Source organism: Propithecus coquereli, unplaced genomic scaffold (genome assembly GCF_000956105.1).
Source record: "Propithecus coquereli isolate 6110/MARCELLA unplaced genomic scaffold, Pcoq_1.0 Scaffold298, whole genome shotgun sequence".
In the NCBI taxonomy this organism is placed as follows: domain Eukaryota; kingdom Metazoa; phylum Chordata; class Mammalia; order Primates; family Indriidae; genus Propithecus; species Propithecus coquereli.
Genome location: NW_012148596.1, coordinates 1,344,247 through 1,365,237, shown reverse-complemented (window position 1 = coordinate 1,365,237; position 20,991 = coordinate 1,344,247). Strand labels below are relative to the sequence as shown.

The 20,991-nt window shown below is 47.7% G+C and overlaps 1 protein-coding gene across 7 annotated transcripts in view; it reads right to left on the bottom strand.

Moving 5' to 3' along the window:
- Positions 1-2,835: 2,835 nt before the first annotated feature.
- Positions 2,836-20,991, bottom strand: part of LPIN1 (lipin 1) — a 69,996-nt gene continuing 51,840 nt past the window's right edge. For 6 of the 7 annotated variants that reach the window (XM_012648909.1, XM_012648911.1, XM_012648905.1 and 3 more), the window contains 6 exons: positions 20,594-20,742; positions 20,092-20,178; positions 12,672-12,824; positions 7,211-7,325; positions 6,300-6,403; positions 2,836-3,265 (listed from right to left, as the gene is read on the bottom strand). In XM_012648909.1, the coding sequence (XP_012504363.1) occupies positions 3,106-3,265; positions 6,300-6,403; positions 7,211-7,325; positions 12,672-12,824; positions 20,092-20,178; positions 20,594-20,742 (768 nt within the window). In that variant the 3' untranslated portion in view covers positions 2,836-3,105. The other variant, XM_012648906.1, reaches the window with a different exon arrangement.

The following is a 20,991-nucleotide window of genomic DNA, read 5'->3' as shown; positions in this document are numbered from 1 at the left end:
CATTAATTCTACAGACGCCCAAAGATCAACTGTTTGGATTTGGGCTTCGTGAGGAACTCAGTCGAGTATCTTGAGCAGCTATGTGATAAGGATTTAGAGACCAATACTCTTTCATTTATTTCAGAAACACTTAGGCTGCGCCTGTCGACAGTGTGCAAAATCAACAGGAATTATGACAGTTTTCAGCTTAGATGATTGAGCTAGTCAAGGATTCTGATTGATTTGGTCAAAATAAAAAATAAATCTGGGGTACACCACAGAGAAGAAGTCGAGGGTACAAAAAATGAGGGCAGCAGATGTGAGGCAAGAATCATCCAACCCCGATTCCTTCCAGGCCAGGCCTGAGGGGCACTTCCTGGACACCCTCTGATTGAAACCTCCCCGCTCCACGATCATCCCCCGCCAGGGCAGGGGACCCTTCTCCTCTCTCCATCCTTCCCACCCCTTCCAAGTGCACAGAGAGGGCTGGTATTTTACCCACTTGAATCTAAAACATCAAAATAGTGAACAGTTTATAGCTGGAAGGATTTTTTTTTTCAGTAGAGAATAAATACGCTTGATAACACACACTAGAAAATCAACAACTTAATAACTTATCAAAAACTACTTAGAATTCACATGCCTGATTTTCACAGAAGTCTTTCATCAGTCTCATTTATTACAGTATTTTCTAGCTTTGCTTCCACTTCAATGTAATGAAGCAGTACAGTGATTTTTATCATTGCACCAGCATATACAAATACAGATCAAACGCTGTAAATAAAATATACTCAAAGTGGTGATCCAAACCTAAAATTGAAAGGGGAATTCTCTTTGAAGGTGTAATCATTTTTCTCCAATGTACCAGGTGTATTATTTTTCTCTATGCCAAGAATATATATTGTTCTTTATCACATATGATGAATGTCTGATGACTTGTCCCAATGGTGTGATTCATTTCCAAAGGGCGACTGTGAAATATGTGGTCCAAATATAGCATTCCAGCAGGTGACCTCAGCATCACTGGGTTATAGCTGTGTACACACAGGTAAACCAACTCACATATGCATGAGTGCAGCCCACATACGAATCTCATTTTCAGAAGCCAAAAGGCGGGTGTTAACATTACAGCCTTGCCGGGGCTCACTCGGAACCTTACACAGTTCTGAGAGTACGACTTTCTGGAAGGCATGCCTCTGTTTCAGGCTGCAGCGATGTGGAAGTTTAGGATGCATCAAAATTAGAGTCCAAAGCCGCATGCTCTCACACCTCCACCTGGAGAGCATACTGCAGAGGCTCGTCCCGACGACAGGCGAATTGCACGAAGGAGGCACCACCAGGTCTCGCAGCCAAGGTTCCTCCTGGGTGCGAGGAAGAAACTGGGCAAACCTTTGCAGGCCCAGGAGCTTATACTTAGTTCACGATAGCTGAAATTCACTCAAAAATACCCTCATGAAAGAAAGAATTAATGTAGCCTCTAATGATTCTAGTGAACAAGCCCAGAGGAGTTATTAATAGTTAAGGCAGGGCTATTTTTAAATTATTTTTAATACCTCTGAAAGGGAATCCGCACATGCACGTCTGTGATTCTAGGTAAATCTGTGATCCACGACACGTATGTCTGCCCTTCTCCGTGTGCCCACAGGAACCGTTCAGAAAGGCATTGCTGCCAACAGAGTCCACCAGCTACAACGAAGGCAACAGCTCTGTGGATTTTCTTTCACAGAAAGAGTAAAATTTCATTCAACTGTTCCATTTTTTGCCTCCTATGACTCTAACAATGAACTTTACATAGGAAAGTGCTTCAATCATCGGAGTAAAACATTCTTTAAAAAAATAAGACGTCAAAAATTAAAGCAAAATCTTTTACCAAAATAATTCTTTCACTTTTCAAATTGTTTTCTCCACAAACCAATCTAATAAGCAAGTAAAAGAATCGTCCTCTATTGGCTTAACGAGTGTCACTCAAATTACTGCTTTTTCACTTGCCCTTAATTTGAGTGGAAAAAGCTAAGGAAAATAAATTACTTATAAATGCCAAAGGAAGGTCAGTCTATGACATACACAGAATAAGGCTCGTTGGATAGTCTGACATATAATCCTTTTAATATATTAGTGACAGTTGTATAGAAAGAATATGAATAAAATGTTTGTGGCAGTAACTTACTCAGAGTAAAGCAATAAATAATGTCTACAAAGAATATAATTCAACTTCTCGAAACTATTTTCTTAAAACCAACGAGTTCTTTTGAGACCTCGCGATAAAAGTCGACATCATTGTCATTTGGCATAAGCTCGTTCAAGCTCCCATCGACTCATTCGAAATACTGCCTTAGTAATATTCACTATCAGTTTAATTTAAGGCATTGCCAAAGTTACCAAGAGCTAGATACAGCGCATTCTAAATAAAATGTCGGCCACAGATGCATTAAGGCATAAATATTCCAGCCTTGAGCCACAAAAAATGGGGAAAATATGCCACTTAAATAGGCTACCTTTAGCCAAAGGAGTTAAAGAAGAACTTATCACCTAAAAATGAGATTAGTCGGCAAATACTGCAAGGGAACATCACAAGGCCACGGCCAAGGCCCAAACCCAGGGAGGTCTGGATCCCCTTCTGAAACCCTGGATTCAGGTCACATGACCCTTCACAGCCCTCCCCACTGTGTGCGGAAGCAGGTAGGGCAAACATGGCTACGACGGAAATGTGCCCCCTCCTCTGCCAAGAACCGTGCGCTCCTCCATTGATGCTGTGACCAGTGGGGACAGCCCTTCGGACCCTCTGCCTGGTTTCGCAGGCCCGTATTGCACGTGAACCGATAACTAGTTGCTGGGGCAGGCCAGGATGCAGCATGGTGACTGGCGTCAAGCCACAGGCGAGGAACGCCTTCCACACCACGAACGCGCCCGACTCCTCGCCTAGGAAGTGCACTCTCCACAGTTCCCTTAGAAATGTCACTCCCTGGTCGGGGCAGGGTAGGGATGCGTCTCAATCCTTTCTGCCCTGAAACAAATGACCGCACGCCAGGCCCGAGCTGCAGCCGCACGGCGCCCAGAACCTATCCTTTAATGGTGACGCCGGCTTCGCCAGCTCCGCGCTGCTGTCGAGAGGCCGCTCGCGGCGCTTTATGTGGAGGCAGAATGAACGTCCGGGTTCTCAAAAGGCGGCAGTGGCTCTCTCCAAAAGGTGAAATTACTGAAAGTATCCGAACAGGGGAAGTCTGAAGAATGGCTTCTTTTCAGCAGTGGGAAAACGTGGTCAACCACTTCACAGAGCCTCACGTACCTGGCAGGGAAACAGGTGTGTCATTGCCACTGAACAGGGTGTGCCTAGGAGATGGGAGGAATCTACCACCCCAGGGGGCGGACCACCTGCCTAACACGACTGAGGCAATTCTAGATAATGTCTAACTGCTTGATCGGAAATCAGAGCCGAGAATGAAGAGTATGCAAAGGAGGGTCGGAGAGGGCCACGTGGAAGGGGAGGGCGGGACTGGACTTCCCTTGAAGGACAGAAGGGGGCAGAGGACGGCAGGAAGAAGTCAGCACGGCCAAGGGACAGCCGCCTGCTGTAGGCGGCACATGTGGGGCCTCGGGGAGGAGAGGAATGGTAGGCGAGGCTCGTTTCTGGGGCACCGGACAGAGATCACGTCATTGTACACTGACAGACAGTGGGCCCTGGGGGCAAGGAGACACAGATTTGACCTTCACCTCTGCCATTTAATAGCTGTGTGATCTTGGGCTAATGAATTAACCTCTCTAAGCCACAATTTCCTCCACTGTGAAGGGAGGAAAATGAAAACTGTGCCACAGTGTTAATATGAGAATTAAATAAAATAATGCACACAATAAAACAGTGTATACTGAATACTCAATAAATGTATTTGACAACAAATTATTAACATGTTTTAGGGAAAAACGCCCTAGTTGTAATGAGGGTCCAGAGATGTAGGATCTACTCCTGTCTTACTTGCTGTGCAAACTTGGGCAAGTCTTTTGCCCTCTCTGGGCTCAGGTCCTTCATCTTTATGGTATGTGGAGTTGGACTAGAGCAGGGTTTCTCAATGCTCCCTACAACATTCTCTCACTCCGTTATCTACATACTCCCGAGAATATGTTGCGTGTTAGTTTCTGGGGCCTATACTCCAAAAAGTAAGCTGCTATCCTGCATATGTATGTTCAGACCTCCAGGCACCTCCAAAGAGAGACCCCGACACGTGCAGCTTTCTCTAGATTCCTCCTGGACCATCACCAGGTCCCTCTCTAGTTCCAATCTGCAAGAGCTGAAAGAGGCTTTCAAAACCCAAACTCTAGGAATTAGCATGTTCTGAGGCATAAAATAACTTACTAAATAAGGATGAGTGTGTGTATTTAATACAGGACCTCCAAAGGATTTATGAGAAACAGCGTGCTTGCACAAAATGAGAAAAATGTCTTTCAATATAAAACCAAGAATTATGTCTTTCCTGGGGATTAAAACAAACAAACCAATTTTTAAAATACCTCCCGGCTTTAAGGCCTATTTATCTGTGGTTTGTGGCTGCGGCGGGAGGCAGCAAGCAGTTCCCTGCCAGGCCGCGGTGGGTGCGAGAACCAAACCCGCTCTCACGTGCCATGAGCGGTGGGTAAAGCCCCATCTGCATGGCTCCCTCGGAGTGGGCAGAGCTCAGGCACTGACGCACACAAACTCCAGGGACAAAGCTCTGAGCTTCTGCCCCTGGGCAGTCCCTCCGTCTCAAGACGCTTCAGACAACTGTCCTGGGTTCCGAGTGACAAGCACCTACTGGGCTTAGAAATAGTTGTACCCAGTTCAGTGTCAGAGAAATGTGTGCTTCCCAAGGGAGGAGAGTTACTCTCACGGGAACAAACCCATCCCTAGTCCAGGTGTCAGGTGACAATGTTCTTTGGCAATATGTAAATGAGCTCCCAGGCAGAGGTCTGCCCTGTAACCCCAGGGTCTCAGCAAACACAGTGACCTCAGAGGCCTCTCAGGAAAACCCTCTTAGGTGCTGGAATGCCTCTTTCCACAGAAGTCATGACAAGACCTGCCACTTTGCCACTTCTGGGCAGCGTCCCATTGGTTGAAAGTCCTTTTTGTTCCTAAAAAGAAATCCACTAGATGCTCTTCAGACTAAGGACAGCCTTCCACGTGAGAACGCAATGCATGGAAACGAGGGAGGGGCGGCCGTTGAGAACAAGGGAGGAGGCAGAAACTGCAAGGGAAGGGCCAAGGAAGGAATCGAGTCCTGCTGCTTTCCTGCCGGTCGGGACGCGGCCTGACCCTGACTCACCTCCCGCAGGATGGTGGGATGCTCACCGTCTCTCCCCACACAGCTTGAGGACTCCTTGGCCACTGGCAGGGCTGTGGGGTGAGGAGGTTTATGGGGCAGCCCCGGCGCTCCCATTAGCCCACAGCCGCCCTCTTGATGCTGGCTTAGAATCTCACTGGTATAAGCCTCATCTCGAAAGTGAAAATCTGCCCTGGAGGAACTTAGGTCTCTCATCTGTCTAAAACCACAGGAGGTGCCTGGAGGAGACCAATCCTTAGGCACCCACTAGATCCAAACTCCCCCAGTCTAACTCCTCCAGCTAAATAGGATCCCAGCAGGCTCCCTGGGGTCACTCAGGCCAAAGACTCGTTCCAGGTCTTCATAGACCAGACCAGAAGAATTGCAGCCTCTGAAATGGACGAGGCAAAGAGACAATGGTCCACCTGGGCTGACGTCGTCACGCAGTGCCAACCCCCCAGCACGCAGAACGAGGAAGTGCTCTCCATGCTGGGAAGTCGGGAACCCAAAGTAGGACGTGAGTCTACAGCAACCCAGGGAGCCTCATTAAAAAGCAGTAATCCAGTGTAGCCCACTGATTCAGGATCACTGGGCTCTGACCAAAAAAAATGAGGGGGATTCTTAACAACTACACAGCAACGTTTCTGGTAAGAAATATTTGGTGTGTGAAGAGATGTATATTCCTCATCTTTAAATACAGCTTCACATGTTTCAATTTGGTTACATTTCTAATTCACATTCTAGCTTTCAAACCTAACTTGGCAAATCTAAACTACTAGTTTTCGAATTCATTCCATTCCATTCTGTAGCAGAATCTAACCACTTGTTGAAATTTTAAACCCAGAGGGGATCTGATTTAATTCCAATTCTCTAAAAATTAAGTTTTAAACAAAATACAAGGAGCTAAAATACATTTTTCCTCATAGGAATTAAAGATTAAAATATAAACAGCAAAGGACAAAAAAAAATGGTATATTGTAAACTGTAAAGCACCATTTCAAGGCAAGCACATAAAATGTGCACAATACTCACGACGAGATGTTGGTCTTAGCATGTTCCTGTACTAGTTCTCCTTTAGGATTGACGGTAAATATTCTATTCAAAGACACTCCTACTTGCTTGTATGAATACACATCCTGTATTTGGTAAAGATAATTTAAAGTTTTAATTAGAAAAAAGAATTGATTGTAAAAACAAGTACATGATATTTCTGATTTGATGTAATATTATCAAATTTTCACGAACCAGAGCTACACCTCAAAGTGGTCTAGCAAAGGAGTACCCTTGGCTGGGAAACTATTCAATTAGGTTTCCTCTCTGGGCCTCAACTCCCTCATCTGTTCAGGGACTGAGTTAAGGAGTAGACAACCTATCCTGTCCCCTGCAATTCTAACATTCCTTAAGGTTATTCTCTGACCCACTTTCCCATATAATGAAAATCTGTCATGACTTTCAAAAGTAGCAGGATTTTCTGAGTAAGCATTTAGTACCCAACTATATTCTCCGGGATACTGAACTTTCCAGTAAATTTGGGCAGTGCCTGCAAAATCTCAAAGCATTTCTTCTACCATATGAGACAATATTGTACTCTTAAAACTTGAGAGGCTAAATTCGCTGCTATGGTTAGGACTGGCTTTGTGGTTCCCTTCTGGGAGACTGGATCCAATCATATGAAGTGTTCTTGTTTTACTCATTTAACAAGTCATTTGGAATATGGAGCTTCAACTCCCACATTTCAAGCTTCCACCCACTGGTCAACCCTCAAAGGACGGCAGAGGCTACAAAATAATTTTCCATCTCCTTGTCTTCAGCTGTGTGCAAGTGGCTATTTACCAGACTACTCCTCACAGGACAAGAGTCTGGCTTTCCATGCAGTTCTAGGCCAGGGTTTTCAGAAAAGGCAGCGATTTCACCAGTTCTTATGTTCCCAACCTACTACTCACAGCCGGTCGGTTTCCAAAAGCAGCATAAAAGGGCTCTGTATTTGGGAAAAACAGGTTCTTGATGTCTGTCAAACACTGGACTTTAAACTTTTCCGGTTTCTTTTCAATCACTTCTCTGTTAAAACAAACAAATTATAGATTAGCACGATAAGCTTCGTTAGCATCAGACTATTTTTAACTGTCAAAGCTGCAGTGACACCAAGAACACTTCCATATCTTCAAAAGTTAAATACGTTGAAGTCAGTTGAGCCCTCCCAGAAAAGCACTAGACACAAAGAAAATCTGTGCTTTCAGGTTTCCCCACAAAGAAAGCTCTAAGGACGAATCATTTCACCAGAGTTCTGCCAGTCCTCCACGGAGCAAAGAGAGAACATCTCCAAACTCATTTTATGAGGCTAGCATAACCTCAAAAATAGAACCTAAAGAAGAAAAGTAGGAGCCAAGTGTAGGCCAATCTCATTTGTGAATATAAGTGCAAAAATTCTAAATATGTACACATATGCAAACTGCAGCAATGTGTAAAAGCTGGGTTCATTCCAGGAATGCAAGAGTAACTTCATATTTTAAATCAATTAATGTAATATAACACATTATCAATTTAAAAGAGAAAAAACATGATCATCTCAATAAATACAAAAAGGGCATTTGATACAATTCAACATCTAATCAGGATGAAAACTCTTAACTCAGGAATAGAAGTGAATACTCAAAAACCTAGAATGAACATCCTAGTAACAGTGAAACAACGGTGGTTTCTCTCATTGTTCCAATTCAACACTGCACTTGCTGGTCCAAGCCAATGCAATAATGTAAGAAAAATATATAAAAGTTATAAGGATTAGAAAAAAAGGATTAGGGGGGAAATGGTCATTATTCACAAAAAACAACTCTCCACATAAAAAAAAAAGAACCTGCAGATAAGTTATCAGAATTAATTAAGAATTTAATAAGGTTAATAAGTCAATGTACTAAAAAAAATCAATGTATAAGAATCAATTACATTTTCATGTATCAAAAACAGACAGAAAAGGTAATTGTGTAAATATTATTTTAAATAGAATTTTATAATATCAAATGTCTAGGAATAAACCCAACAGAAGATGTGCCAGACCTTTATGGCTAAAATCATAAAACTTCATTGAAATATATTAGGAAAGACCTAGATAAATGAAGAAATAGAATATTCTTGAATTGGAAGACTTGATATTATCTTGAGATGTCAATTCTCCCTAAAGGGATTTGCAAATTTACTCAAACTCACAACAGATTTTTGTATGTTTTTGTGGAACCGGATTCTAGCCAGGACACTTCCGATGGGAAGGCAAGGAGTCCCCGAAGCTCTGGTAGCTGAGCCACCACGGTGCTGGTCAATTTGTCTAGCCCTTTGCCCGGGGAACAAAACAGACAGCCCAGAACAGAACCACACACTTGATTTACAACCATCATGATGTCTCAAAGCAGCAAGGAAAGGTCAGTCTTTTCAGTAAATGATGCTGAGACAAATCAATGTCCATATAGGAAACAAACAGAATTAATTTGGTGCCCGACTTCTCTCTACCCGAATACATCAATTCCTGGAAGATTATAAAATAGACCTACGTGTGAATGGCAACACCTTTAGATAAATACAGGAGACTGTCTTTATGCCCACAGGTCAGGGAAGACTTTGCTAATGCACAAGAAGCACGAACTACAGAAGAAATGATACGTTCAACTACGTGAAACTAAATGTATGGTCATCGAAAGCTGTAAACTTGGAAAAGACATTTACAGCACTCATAACAAAGGCTAAGTATATAGAATATACAACACACTCTTCCAAATCAAAAAGAAGCCCAAATGGCCAATAAACATATGAAAAGAGACGTTTCACACCCACCAGACTAGCAAAAATGTAAAAGTCTGACAACATGTTGGCAAAAGAGTAGAGCGAATGAAACACTCATAAACTGCAGCTGGGTGCAAACTGGTTCGACGACTGGAGAACAGTGTGGAGTGGCCTGTTAATAATGAAGCTGAGTGTGTGAATACCCTGCCGGCCCAGCAACTCCCCTCCTAAGGATGTACCTTAGAGCAACTGCCGCACATGTGCCCCAGACAACACACGCAGGAAGTGCTGCTTTTAATAGCAAAACGCCGTAAACGACTCAAGTATTCATTAACAGTAGAATGGATAAATAAACTGTGGTAGAGTCATACAACCAGATACTACGCAGAAGCAAAGTGAGGGAATTACAGCCACACCCAACGAGGGCAACGTTAAGAGTGAGCGGAAAAAGCAAGCCCCGGAAGAAAACAAGATCCCATCTACACAAAGTTCACAACTGTGCACAATTAAACATACGGGTTAAGACCGTAAACATGTGTGATGAAACTATTAAGAAAAGCAAGGAATGATTAACATGGAATTCAGGGACAGTGTTTACTCCTGGGTGTGGGGAGTGAGCACAGCAGGGACTTCACGTGTGATGGTGATTCTGTCTGCTCTAACGGGGTGGCAGGAACCCTGGTGGTCACTACTGCGTTATCCTTTATACCCTGCTTAGACTTCACAAATATTCTTTTGTACCCACTCTAAAGTGTCATTTAGATGATGATGATGATGATGATGATGATGATGATGGAGCACCAAACTGAGTGTCAGACCCAAGGGTTGGTCCTGGCTCTACACTGCTTCTGTGGGTTCCAGGGTCCTCGTTAACACTAATTGAGGGTCTTTCATTCTATGTTTCAGTATCTTATAGATACATGAATGACCGCACGAGATGTCTCACACTTCAATCCACTGGGGGAAATCACCCAAATTCAACTTCTGGTTTCAATCTTTCAATCTCTCTCTCTCTCTCTCCCTCTCTCTCTCTCACACACACACACACACACACACACACACACACACTCTCTCTCTCTCTCTCTCTCTCTCTCTCTCTCTTTGGAGGATGTCCACGTGCGTACTTATGGGGGTAACCGGTGCACAGTAAGGAAGCACCTTCTTGCCTGATGCCGCCCAATGCTCTGACGGTGCCCGACTACTCACTGGGTAGTGTGGGTACCTAGGGAGTAAGTAGCGAGGGCTGCTGAGAATTGCTGTGCTGACCTGTATATACTGTGCCTTGGCAAATCCTACCTCTTTGATGATCTGAATTTGCAAACAGTTACTAGTTACTCACCTCACCCTAGAGGTAATTTTACTCTGGCGAACAAGTGTCATTTGTCCAATTTTCACAGCAGCTCAGAAACCCCAAAGAAAATGACATAGTTACTTGTAGAATAATTTCTTCTTTCCCAGAGCTAGAGGCCAGCCTCTGTTGTTGCCTAACTCACTCCAGAAGTCCAACTCTGCCCAGTCACCCAAAGGGAAGGGAATTAGCAAAGGCTCTGTGTCCAACCTCACCCACCAGCCCAACTCACCAGCAAGACACCCCGCAGCAGACTGGAGCCAGACTTATTAAGAACGCACATTGTACTAAGAGAGGGCTTATGAAAACGAGCTGAGTAGCTCTGTCTCCACAGCCAAACAGGGTACGTATAAAAGAATCACACGACTCAACACCAATTTCTACCTTAATAGGAGCAGCTAGCTCCTGAACTGAGAGCAGGTGTGTGAAACAGATCCTCTCAACTCCTTCTTTCAGACGTACTTCCTAGAATCACAGCACCGTGGGGCTGAAAAGGACCCCTGAGATCATCTGATCCAACCTCCTCGTTCGGCACTTGGGGACAGAGCCTCAGAGGAGGGGCACCGACTCCCCAGTCACGAGCAGCCTCGTTAGCCGCCAAGCAGCGCCAAGGCTCACGGCGCCTGCTCCCACTGCAGGGCGCTCCCTGCCCTCCCCTGCTGAGAGCTTATTTTTGCCGACTGTGCGACATGCACACCCACCCACTACATGCCTTTTCCTTCGTTTTAATTTAAATCTAGGCAGCAGAGCCAGACCTGCACCCAGCTAAAGAGTCTTGCTAAGGAAGGTCATCTGTGCTCACGGCACGCTTAGCCATTAATTCTAGAAAGTCTGCAGGGCCGCCCACACATGCAATGGCTTTGCCTTGGCGGTGGCTGTGGCAAGGGCCAGGCTGGTGGCTCCATGCCACAGAAGCACCTCCATCTCCCAAGAGGATGTACAAATTATGAGGATTCGTTTTTTTAAAAAAATTCATCGTAGGGAAAAAGCAATATATTTTGGACAATTATCTTTAAATAAGAAAATGAAAGGGATCACTTTAAACTTATTTTTAGTGGTAGGATATCAGAGTAATAATGTCAACTTTTTACTTAGCCTAGCAAGGCCTTAGTACCTAACATGCTACTGAGCAGCCTACTGCAAATTGTCAGCATGGCTCACAGACACAGTTTCACTAAACTATCAGGATTTCTACTGTGATCTATGGTGCCATGAGAGCTCTTGGGACTTGAAATATATTAGGTTTTGCCTGAATTTTCTCCCTAGAATGTGCAAGTTTCAATTCAAGATCTTTTACTTGAAAAAGGAAAAAAAGTACTGCTCACATGAAACAGAGCTGTGATGGAAAAGGTATCTATAGAGCTAAAGAGAAACACTCAAGAATCAACATGGCATCTGGGGTTCCTCTAGGTTTTTCTACTGTTTGCACAGTTAGCAGCAGCAAGCAGCTAATCTGGTCCCCAAATGCAGGCAAAATGATGCCACAGCCTCTCTTCAGGTCTCAAAGACCAAGCATGGGATAGTTACCATCAGCATTTAGCAGGGGCCGGCGTCCTGTGTTTGACCACAAGAGATCACGCTTTGAGAGAAGTCTGGGAAACTGTCCTGGCTGCAAACTATAGGAGTCCAGAGTTTTCCTTCCCTGTCTCCATGGGGCCAGAGTCAGTATGGCTTAGCTGCCTTAAATACAGCCCAGAAAGTGAAGGGACGACGGTGATCAGAAACTGGCCAGTGGACTGTTAGAGGACCTTTAAAATACACAGTATTTCTAGAACCCTGAGAGAGAGGACCACAAGTGTGACAGAGCCCGAGTCCAGGTGGACGGTGGAGGTTGGTAGAGGGGCCACTTAGCCCAGACTAGGTTCCCCAATGAGGTGAGATACAAGCTGCTGCTCCAAAGGCCACTGAGACTCAGCCACGCCACTCAGGGAAAGGGGGAGCAGGAGAGCCACCCCAAAACAGGAACAGCATGTGCAAAGGCTCCAGGTAGAGAACACCAGCTCAGTGGCAGAGACTGAGTCATGGGGAGCGGGGAAAGACAGGACTGGAGACAGGGAGGGGCAGGGTTTGGGGAGCCCCTAAGCGCCGCTCGTGCCCCCAGTGAATCTGGACTTTATCCCCAGGGTGCAGGAGCCAGTGGAGCGTCCTGCCAGGGGTAACAGGCGAGGCCTGCACCTTGGAATGATTTTTCTGGTGCCTGCTACAGAGGGTGGGTGCTGGGTGGAGAAGGCCAGCGAGGTGGCCTGCGGCTAGGAGGACAGCGGCCTGAGCGGCTGGGGCGGTACCTGTGCAGGGCGGAGAACAGGCTGCTGGGGCTGAGCAGCAGTGGGCCCTGCGGCAGCACCGTGCCCCGCTCGTTGACCCAGTGCAGGTAGCCCCGCGTCATGTCCGCCATGCCGATGGCGCGGGCAGAGCAGTAGAGAAACTTGTAGCCGTTTCTGGAAAAGAGACAAAACATTCAGTCAGTGGCGTCACAAGAGACAGAAGCTTTCTGCATTCGCAAGCCCCGACCCCCATCTGTTTCGTGCAGAACGGCACGCTGCAAGTTCCTCCGCACGTGAAGGTCCACGGGCCACAAACTTCGGTTTGCAATTGAGAAACAAGCCCAAGTGCGTTTCACTGTGGTTCACGAGGCGTTTCCACATTCCCCACTTTAATCCTTAGGAGGACATGGTTGGGGGGATGGTGCTTTCCCCTGGTTTTGCTGCTAGAGAAACTGAGGTTGAGAAGCATCAAACCAGCCAACTCTGTCCCTGCTCCCGGCTAGGGCCACCGACCCGTGACAGGTCCACGGCTGCCTGCAATTCATACCCTTGCTCCAGTGCTGAGCCCAGCCTCCCCTCAAACTCCCTCACTCACCCCCACCAAATCCCCCCTGTATTCTGGATAATTCCCACCAGCACAAAAATATGCCATAACCTTGCTCATCTCACCCTATAAACAAACCAAACTACCACAAACACCCCCAGTCTCTCTCCAGCTAAGACCCCCTTCTCTGGTACCCTCTGCAGCAAAGTTCCTCCACAGAGCTGTGCACGGGCACTGGCCCCACCGCTTCACCCACTTCCTCCCAGCCCACTCCAAGCAGGCTCCCAGTCCCCTCCGTCCCCGTCCCCGTGAAGGTCACCTGGATGCCCATCTCGCCAAATCCTGGCGCCACCTCTCCATCCTCGCAGGAAAAGACTTCCCAGTGGCGTCGGCCTCAGGGCTCATTCCTCCCTCCAGAGCACCTTCGTCACTCGGCGCCCAGGACCCACAGTCTCCAGGCTGGCTCCTCCTCACGGCCATCCCCAGAAAGACGCATCATCGCTTTGGCCGCTTCTGTCTGCTCCACCCAGCTCAAAACGAACAAGCACCCCGGGGTCTCGGCCCTCATTTCTTCTCACCACCCGCACTCCCCAGGCCGCCCGCTCGGCGCCACCCCACACTACTGCCCTGCCCACACCGCCGCGGCCTCTTGGCCTCCATGACGGCAACAGCCTTGAATCCTCTCCCTGCTTCTATCCCATCACACGGCACCCTAAGAAAACAAAACTCAATCCGCTCACACTCAAACCGTCCCCGCAAGGTCTGCCATCTCTTGCAGACATAATCCACACCCTCCTTTGCCACGGCCTGCAAGGCCAAGAAGACCTGGCCCCTCCCTCCTTCTGCGACCCCCCTGCCAGGGCTGCCCAACGCCTCATTCCTGGCAGGCCGCAGAGCCGGCCTAGCATCCCTGCAACCCTCCACGCTCACTCCTGCGCAGGCACTTGCCTGTGCTGTTCCTCCTGCTGGAACACCGCTCCCCTCGTCTCCAGGGCCCGCTGGCTTGCCTCATTTAGGTCTCTGCTCAAATCCACCTCCCCGAGGGCCCTCCCTGTGACCACACCCATGTCATGAAACACACACCCTCACTCCTCACCCTGGCACCAGCCCCTGGCTCAGCCCTCTTTCTCCTCGAGGTACTTATCACTGACACTGTGTTACAGTCCTTGTGTCCGTGTTGCTCGTTTATCCATAAACCCCACGAGAACCACCCCCGCCCCCCTGCCAAAACAGTGCTGGGCATACAGTGGACACTTGGTGACTATCTGCTGAATGAGCAAATAAACTACCCACTTACTGTTCTGCCATGAATATTTTATGGTGGCCAAAGGACTTGTCTCTAGAATTGCTTAATAATATGGTCTTTAAAACCAAGAAACAGGAAAGTTTTAAGAAAAAAGGCATCTGGAAATATCAGCTTGTTTGGAATACAAGAATCCACCTTTGTATTTTAGCTGTCTAATTAATGCAATCTTTTAAAGAAACTCTATTTCTATGTATAGTTCTTCACATCGAAGTCCTAAATGCTACCACCTGCAGGGGTCTGAGATGCTAAATTTACTCGAAACTTGATTTTCAAACACATTTCGTAGCATGATCATGACACTGAGCTGCTGTCAGCGTGTGAGCATTCTGCTGCAAGGGCTGTTACTAAACTTAGCTGGAAACCCAGCTTGAGGATGTCGTAACGGGGGAAATGCTTGTTGGTGGCAGCAGGATTACCCTTCCAGAGCCTTCCTTCCCGCCTTCAATGAAAGCTGTCTGAAATGCCAACAAGTGTCCCACCAAATGCTCAGGCGGCAACCAAGTCTCGATGGTGCCCTTGCGGGTAACACCCCTCACTCAGACACGCCCTACAGGCCAGCCCTGCCCAAGTCCCTACTCAGTCTGTAGGTTCCCGCCATCATCCTTCCAGTGCATGCTCACTGAGCGCTCCTGTGCCAAGCCGCACGCGGGGCTGGGGGTGCCCATGGGCATGGCACGGCCCTGCCCTGCAGGGGCAGACAGTACTGTGGGAAAAGCCAAAATCACCAAGCAGGACAGGTGACAGAGCAGAGGCGGGACTCGGGTAGGAAGGGCAGGTGAACAGAGGCGCAATATACACACGAGGATGGCCCCGTTCCTCCGATATTCTCGGCAACTGCAGCAGGGCTCTGGGGACACCACAGAGCAAAACAGAAAGAACCACCGTGCCCAGGCTCGGTGCGCACAGTCCTCCTCCCCTCCGTCCCAGTCTCCACAACTCTCTCAAAATACTGACCTAAGGAAATTCAAATCGTTTGGAAAGATTGCCTTTGGGAGCATTTTGCAGAATAAGCTTCTAGATTAGAGTTTCTCAAATTTGACATCTTAGACCAGACAAAGGTTTGTTGGGGAAAGAGGTCCCTATGACGCTGCATCGTAGGACACTCAGCAGCGTCGCTGCCTCCATGCACTAAGCGCCAGCAGCATGCCCTGTCACGACAGAACTGTCCCCAGACTGCCATATGCTCCACGGGGGCAAAATCACTGTTATAGAGAAAAGGGACTCTGTGGTCCCACTTGCAAGTCCTAAGAGGAGGGATGATCACCAGCCACCTTAAGGAGGGAAGGTTCTGTGCCAAACCCAGGTCTCAGCCTGGCCTTCAAAGCCCTCTGCAACTGGCTCCTGTCGACTTTCCTCTTTCCCCAACCGACCCTCGGCACCAGCGCCTTCCCGCTCCATGAGCTCACCACACACTTACTTGCCCATCTCCCGCCTCTTCTCTCCTTCCAAACGCAGCTCACCCACTAAGACCTAGTTCAAGAGGCACCTTCTCACAGAAACCTCTGTTACCTCTGGCCAACCCAAATTAATTTCTCCTTCGCTCATGTCCTATAAAATCAGCATCTTGGTTCACGCCTGTAATCCCAGCACTTTCAGGGGCTGAGGCAGGAGGATCACTAGAGGCTAGGAGTTTCAAGACCAATCAGCACCTCTCTCACTGGACCTACCCTCCCCCCTCATTGGCTTCTGACAGGGAGCTCTGAACGTCTCCCCCGACAGGACCACAAGCTCCTGCTCCACACCCCCGACAGCACCTGGGATAGCTCCTGGAGTGGCAGGTGTGCAACCAGAGCGTGGCTCATCCCTCGGTGTCCTGACTGGGGTTGCCTTGGAAAGACAACGCTCCGCTGTCGTACGTGGACACTCGTGCAATGCAGCCACACAACCTACCAGCAGAGCACTTCCAGGCAGGCAATCACCTAAGGGATCATCTAGTCTAATTTCCTCATTTCGGAGAAAAGGAAACTAAAGCTCAGTGTGCGAACGTCCTTGGTCCAAGGGCCTAGGGTGGGAGAATGGCTGCCACTTCTGGAATCTCGGTCCCAACTCCCAATCAGACCTTCTGCTCACACGTCATCCTATCTCTTCCTGGAAGACAGTGATGCCTGCAATAAACTAAGAAGAGCTGACGTGAAAGAAAGAAAGAACTGCTGTGGGCAGAAGAGAAAAAGATGCTAACGGGTCTGCGAATGAACATTTCTCACCCCAGGACGCTGTCTCGAGATGACACAGAGGAACTAATTTATCTGTAAAAACACATTAAGTATACTCATTCTCGCTAAGTCATGAAGATGCTGATTTCTGGTTACATGAATACAAAAATTACATTAAATAAGGTAGAGAATTCGAGTAATTATTGTCCAAATTTAGGTTCCAAAGACCCATTAGCTCAATGATTTAGATATTTTAGGAAACAGTCCTTCCTTACTTTCCTTCTACTTACTGAATATATTTGAATATGAGGGAGTTTCATATATCTTCCACTTGTATTTACTATAGTTCTTTTTAATCAATTAACCAAGCAAGCTTTATACCTTCTCTATGAACAAGCTGCCAGTCGGCCTTACAGATAATTTCTCATGGGCTGACCATATTCAAACAGATAGTTAAATTCAGCAAAAAATAAATAGACGTGTCCTTATTTTCTGTTGTTTCCAGGCAAGTGGCTAACTGCAAGACTGATTTCTTCATTAGATAAATACTGCAGGGCACGAAAGGAAGTGGTTCCCAAATTCAAGAGAAACAGCGTCAGGAAAGAGTAACAAGTCCAAAATCCTGAATTCAATGGTATCTTTTTCCTGGCACTCCAGAGTGCTAAACACGTCTCCCAGTATTTATCTGGGTAATAACAACACAGCTTCAAAAGAATGAGCTAGACTTGTTAGAATAGGGGGTCACAGGCCCCTGCTAATTCGCAGCCCACCGCTTCCCCAGCTGTGGTTGCTGAAGAGCAAGGTGGCTTGTGAGAGGTTCCAGGACAGGAATTTACCTGAACCAATAGGCAGCCACAAAAAGGCTGCCATCATGTTCAGCCTGGTCCTCCACAATGGGGACCGAGGCCAGTAGGGCAGGCCCGGGCCTTGGGTGTCCACACAGAGTCCGGCAAGCCCAGGGATGGGGAGGAGCTGAAAGCTGACCGGCTCACGGATCCAGCCTGGGGAGGCTTCCTGAGCCAGGCAACAAAGGCTGAATACACGCTGAGGCATAAATCAGAGCTTGTAAAGGCTGGTTGAGCAGAGGCCGTCACGCGAGCAAAGGCAGAAACAAGGGAACAAGCGCGGAGCGGACACGTGGTCGGCTCGATTAGAGCAAGAAGGCCTGGGAAGCAGCAGCGGAAAATAAGGAGCCGGCAGAGGCTGGAATGGAAACTGCCGGGCTTTGAATGCCACACAACTGGCACTTCGTGCTGTAAGTGCCGAGTGGGGAGGCCCCGGGGCTGTGGCCAAGCTGTGCTGGAGACAGCGCTTCAGCAGCCCTGGCCGTCCTGACCGGGTGCCGCCGCCGACACGTGTCAATGAGCACACAAATGTCATGTCTCCAGATCACGCCCTGTCCCTACCTCCCAACCACAATAATATAAAAACAATCCTATCATAGTCTCAGATCCTAACTGACAGGTTTCACTCATTCTAGACCAATCCATCAAAGAAAAGAATCATCAGGCGCTCTTGGGTAAGCTACGCAACTTTATATTTCAAGAAAATCTCTCTTCTGAGAAAATCCAATAGAGACACAAATCAAGACCAAAAAAATATCAAAAGTGACTGTGCTTTCTAAATGTTACAGTAAGGACAGGAATAGATTTATGTTCCAAAAACCAAATGAACCAGGCTGTGCACTGCTCAATATCCTGACCCATGAGGGTTCCTTTCCTTCAACTAAAAATAGATGCAATTTTCAGTGTCATGCAAAGTCAGGACAGCTCCTGAGTAGATTAATCCTGCTAAATGCAAGGTCTGCCCGTGGCGCGGCTGCGGGGAAGGGTCCTGCAAGAACACTGCCTATGGGAGCGCAGACTGGGAGAACCCTTTTAGAGGGCAACTCGGTAATATTGATCAAACCTTTAATGTGTTCATCCTTTGACTCGGCAATTCTTCTTCTGGGAATCTACTTTACGGCAGCACTTCCCTAAATGTGTGTGTTTCGTTATTTATTTATGTATGGTTACATATTATAAATGTTCTGTGTCAATGCTTATTGCACCACTGCTGGAAGCAGTGAAAAAACTGGAAACTACCTACAGGTGCATCAATAGAGGGCTAGTTAAATAAAGTATGGTACATCCATAGAACAGAATTCCGTGCAGGAGCTGAAAAGAATAAGCTAATCCTGCATGTAATAAAACAGACATGATATCAAATTAAATAATCTGCGTACATGTCAGAGGGAAGGGTATGTACACAAATTTTTTAAGTGCTGCAAGACAGACCCAAACTGTTCGTGGAATTTGCGCTTCAAGGGATGGATCAGCGTTCAGGCTGGGCACTGAGAGGTGCCCGGCGAATGCGGGATGGATGGATCAATGCATGAGGATAGATAAGTGTATTTCATTCATCTCTGTTCACAGAGTTCCAGAAACAGCGCTCGCTGGTTGCCCATTTCCCATCAGCACCATGGCGGCCAGAGGGGAGCACATCAATCAGCTGGGAATCGCAGGCCTCAGTTTCCACCCTGATGTTCACCCAGCGTGTGACTTCCTCGCCGCCCTCGCCCATGGGAAGATGGGGCTGTCCTGATTCAGACAGAGCCACCTTCCAGCTCCCACTGGCTGGAGAACACTGAGGGAGCAGTTTCACACGTACGGGAGACTCCAGCCCACGGAAAGCTGGACAAAGTGACTAAGTGGGTCAGAGACTTGGACCCGGCAACTAGGACGGGGGTGTTTGATGCGGAGGCTGGGTGTGGAGAATCCCGGCATTCGGAACGCCGGAGGCAGACTAGGACTATGGGAATTTGGAGAAATAACTCTAACCCTCTGAGTTAATTTCACTTGTCTAAACACAGAAATGATGTTACATGCCTTTCAGAATTACTGCACGATTTAAGTGAAGGAATACCGGTGCCTGACACAGGACAGCAGTTTGAGAACCCTTCTCCCACCCGATGTCGCTGCGGCGGCCCCACAGGGACGCATTCCGTTTTGGCCACTCACGGGAAGTGCTCCAGAGACCAGGTGGAGAGGACGTGTGCTGCCGGCTTGGCTGGCGAGACCTGAACCGCAGCCAAAGCTTGCTCGGAATCTGCAAGTTTTTAGCCTACAGGAAATGGTTTGGCATATATGAGCCTGCCGCTTCTTCATCTGGTTACTTCTGACATTCCTCGGTATGAACTGAACCTCAATCTCGCCCCTAACACTGCCACCTTCTGCTTTCTCTGAGCAATTTCTGATTCATCTGTATTTCCATCCTCGTTTCTTGGTACCGAATTCAATCTGAAGTTGCCGGGATTCACGGCGCACGCTGGACTCCCCGCCGCACCCCCACGGCCCCTTCCTGCTCCACGTGCAGCCCACTCCGCTCTGCAAGTCACCGAGCGCCCTGGCAGGAAAGCCTCTGCGTGCACAGAGACGGAAACACACACTCTGTACTTACTGGCTCACTTTATGGTACAGTTTAGCAATGCCCTGGTGGGTCCAATCCTTCCCAAGGGTGGGCAAAATGTGGCCAAGTGTATCTGATCTAATCAAAGATAAAAAACAAAAAAAGAAAATAAAAATCTCGTTCAGGTTCATTGCACCATTCGAGCCTCGTGAAAAATGCGAACGAGCCCCATGACTTGCTTTCCGGATAGAAACTCAAGGTCCACATGATCACATGAGGGCGCTGAGGGAAGGCCGTGCTAATCCACCTCCAATCTGACCACGCGCCAAGGCCGTGGCTTGTGAAATCAAAGTGAGAAGGCCATTCAGAAGAGGCAGAATGGAAGCACCCATTGGAGCAAGAGTTGGGGAGATGGTACCCAGGAAACAACTATACCCTGAATACAGCTCTCGAATTCAAGGAACTGAAACTACAGAGGCAGCTCCAACTGCACTACAAGTTGAACCGCACCAGTCCCATGATGTTCCCACGGCCCCCGATCAGCTGCACCTACCTGGTGATGGTTCCGTCGATGTCAGAAATGATGACCTTATCGTCCCAGTTCCACAAATAGATGGTGCCTTCGCAGCGGCAGGTGCCTTGGTACTGTGTGGTGACACTGAACACCACGTCGTTGGGGCCATTCTTCAACTTCAAGCTTTTCTGAAAAACATGAACCACTTGTCTGCACCACTTGGGGGAAGGCCCAGATTGAGGGGTGTTTGGCTTCAGTTCCTTAAAAAGTAGGATTCAGCTTTTAAAAACGAACCATGACCCTGGGCAATTGTACCATCTTTCTTTCCCCTTCCTTGTTCTAGCTCTTCCCGGGGCTGGACAGGCAACTTTGCGCCTTGGTCCTCAGGCCCACGGTACTGCCGTCTGCCCACCTCCTACAGAGGGCTCCCCTGCCAA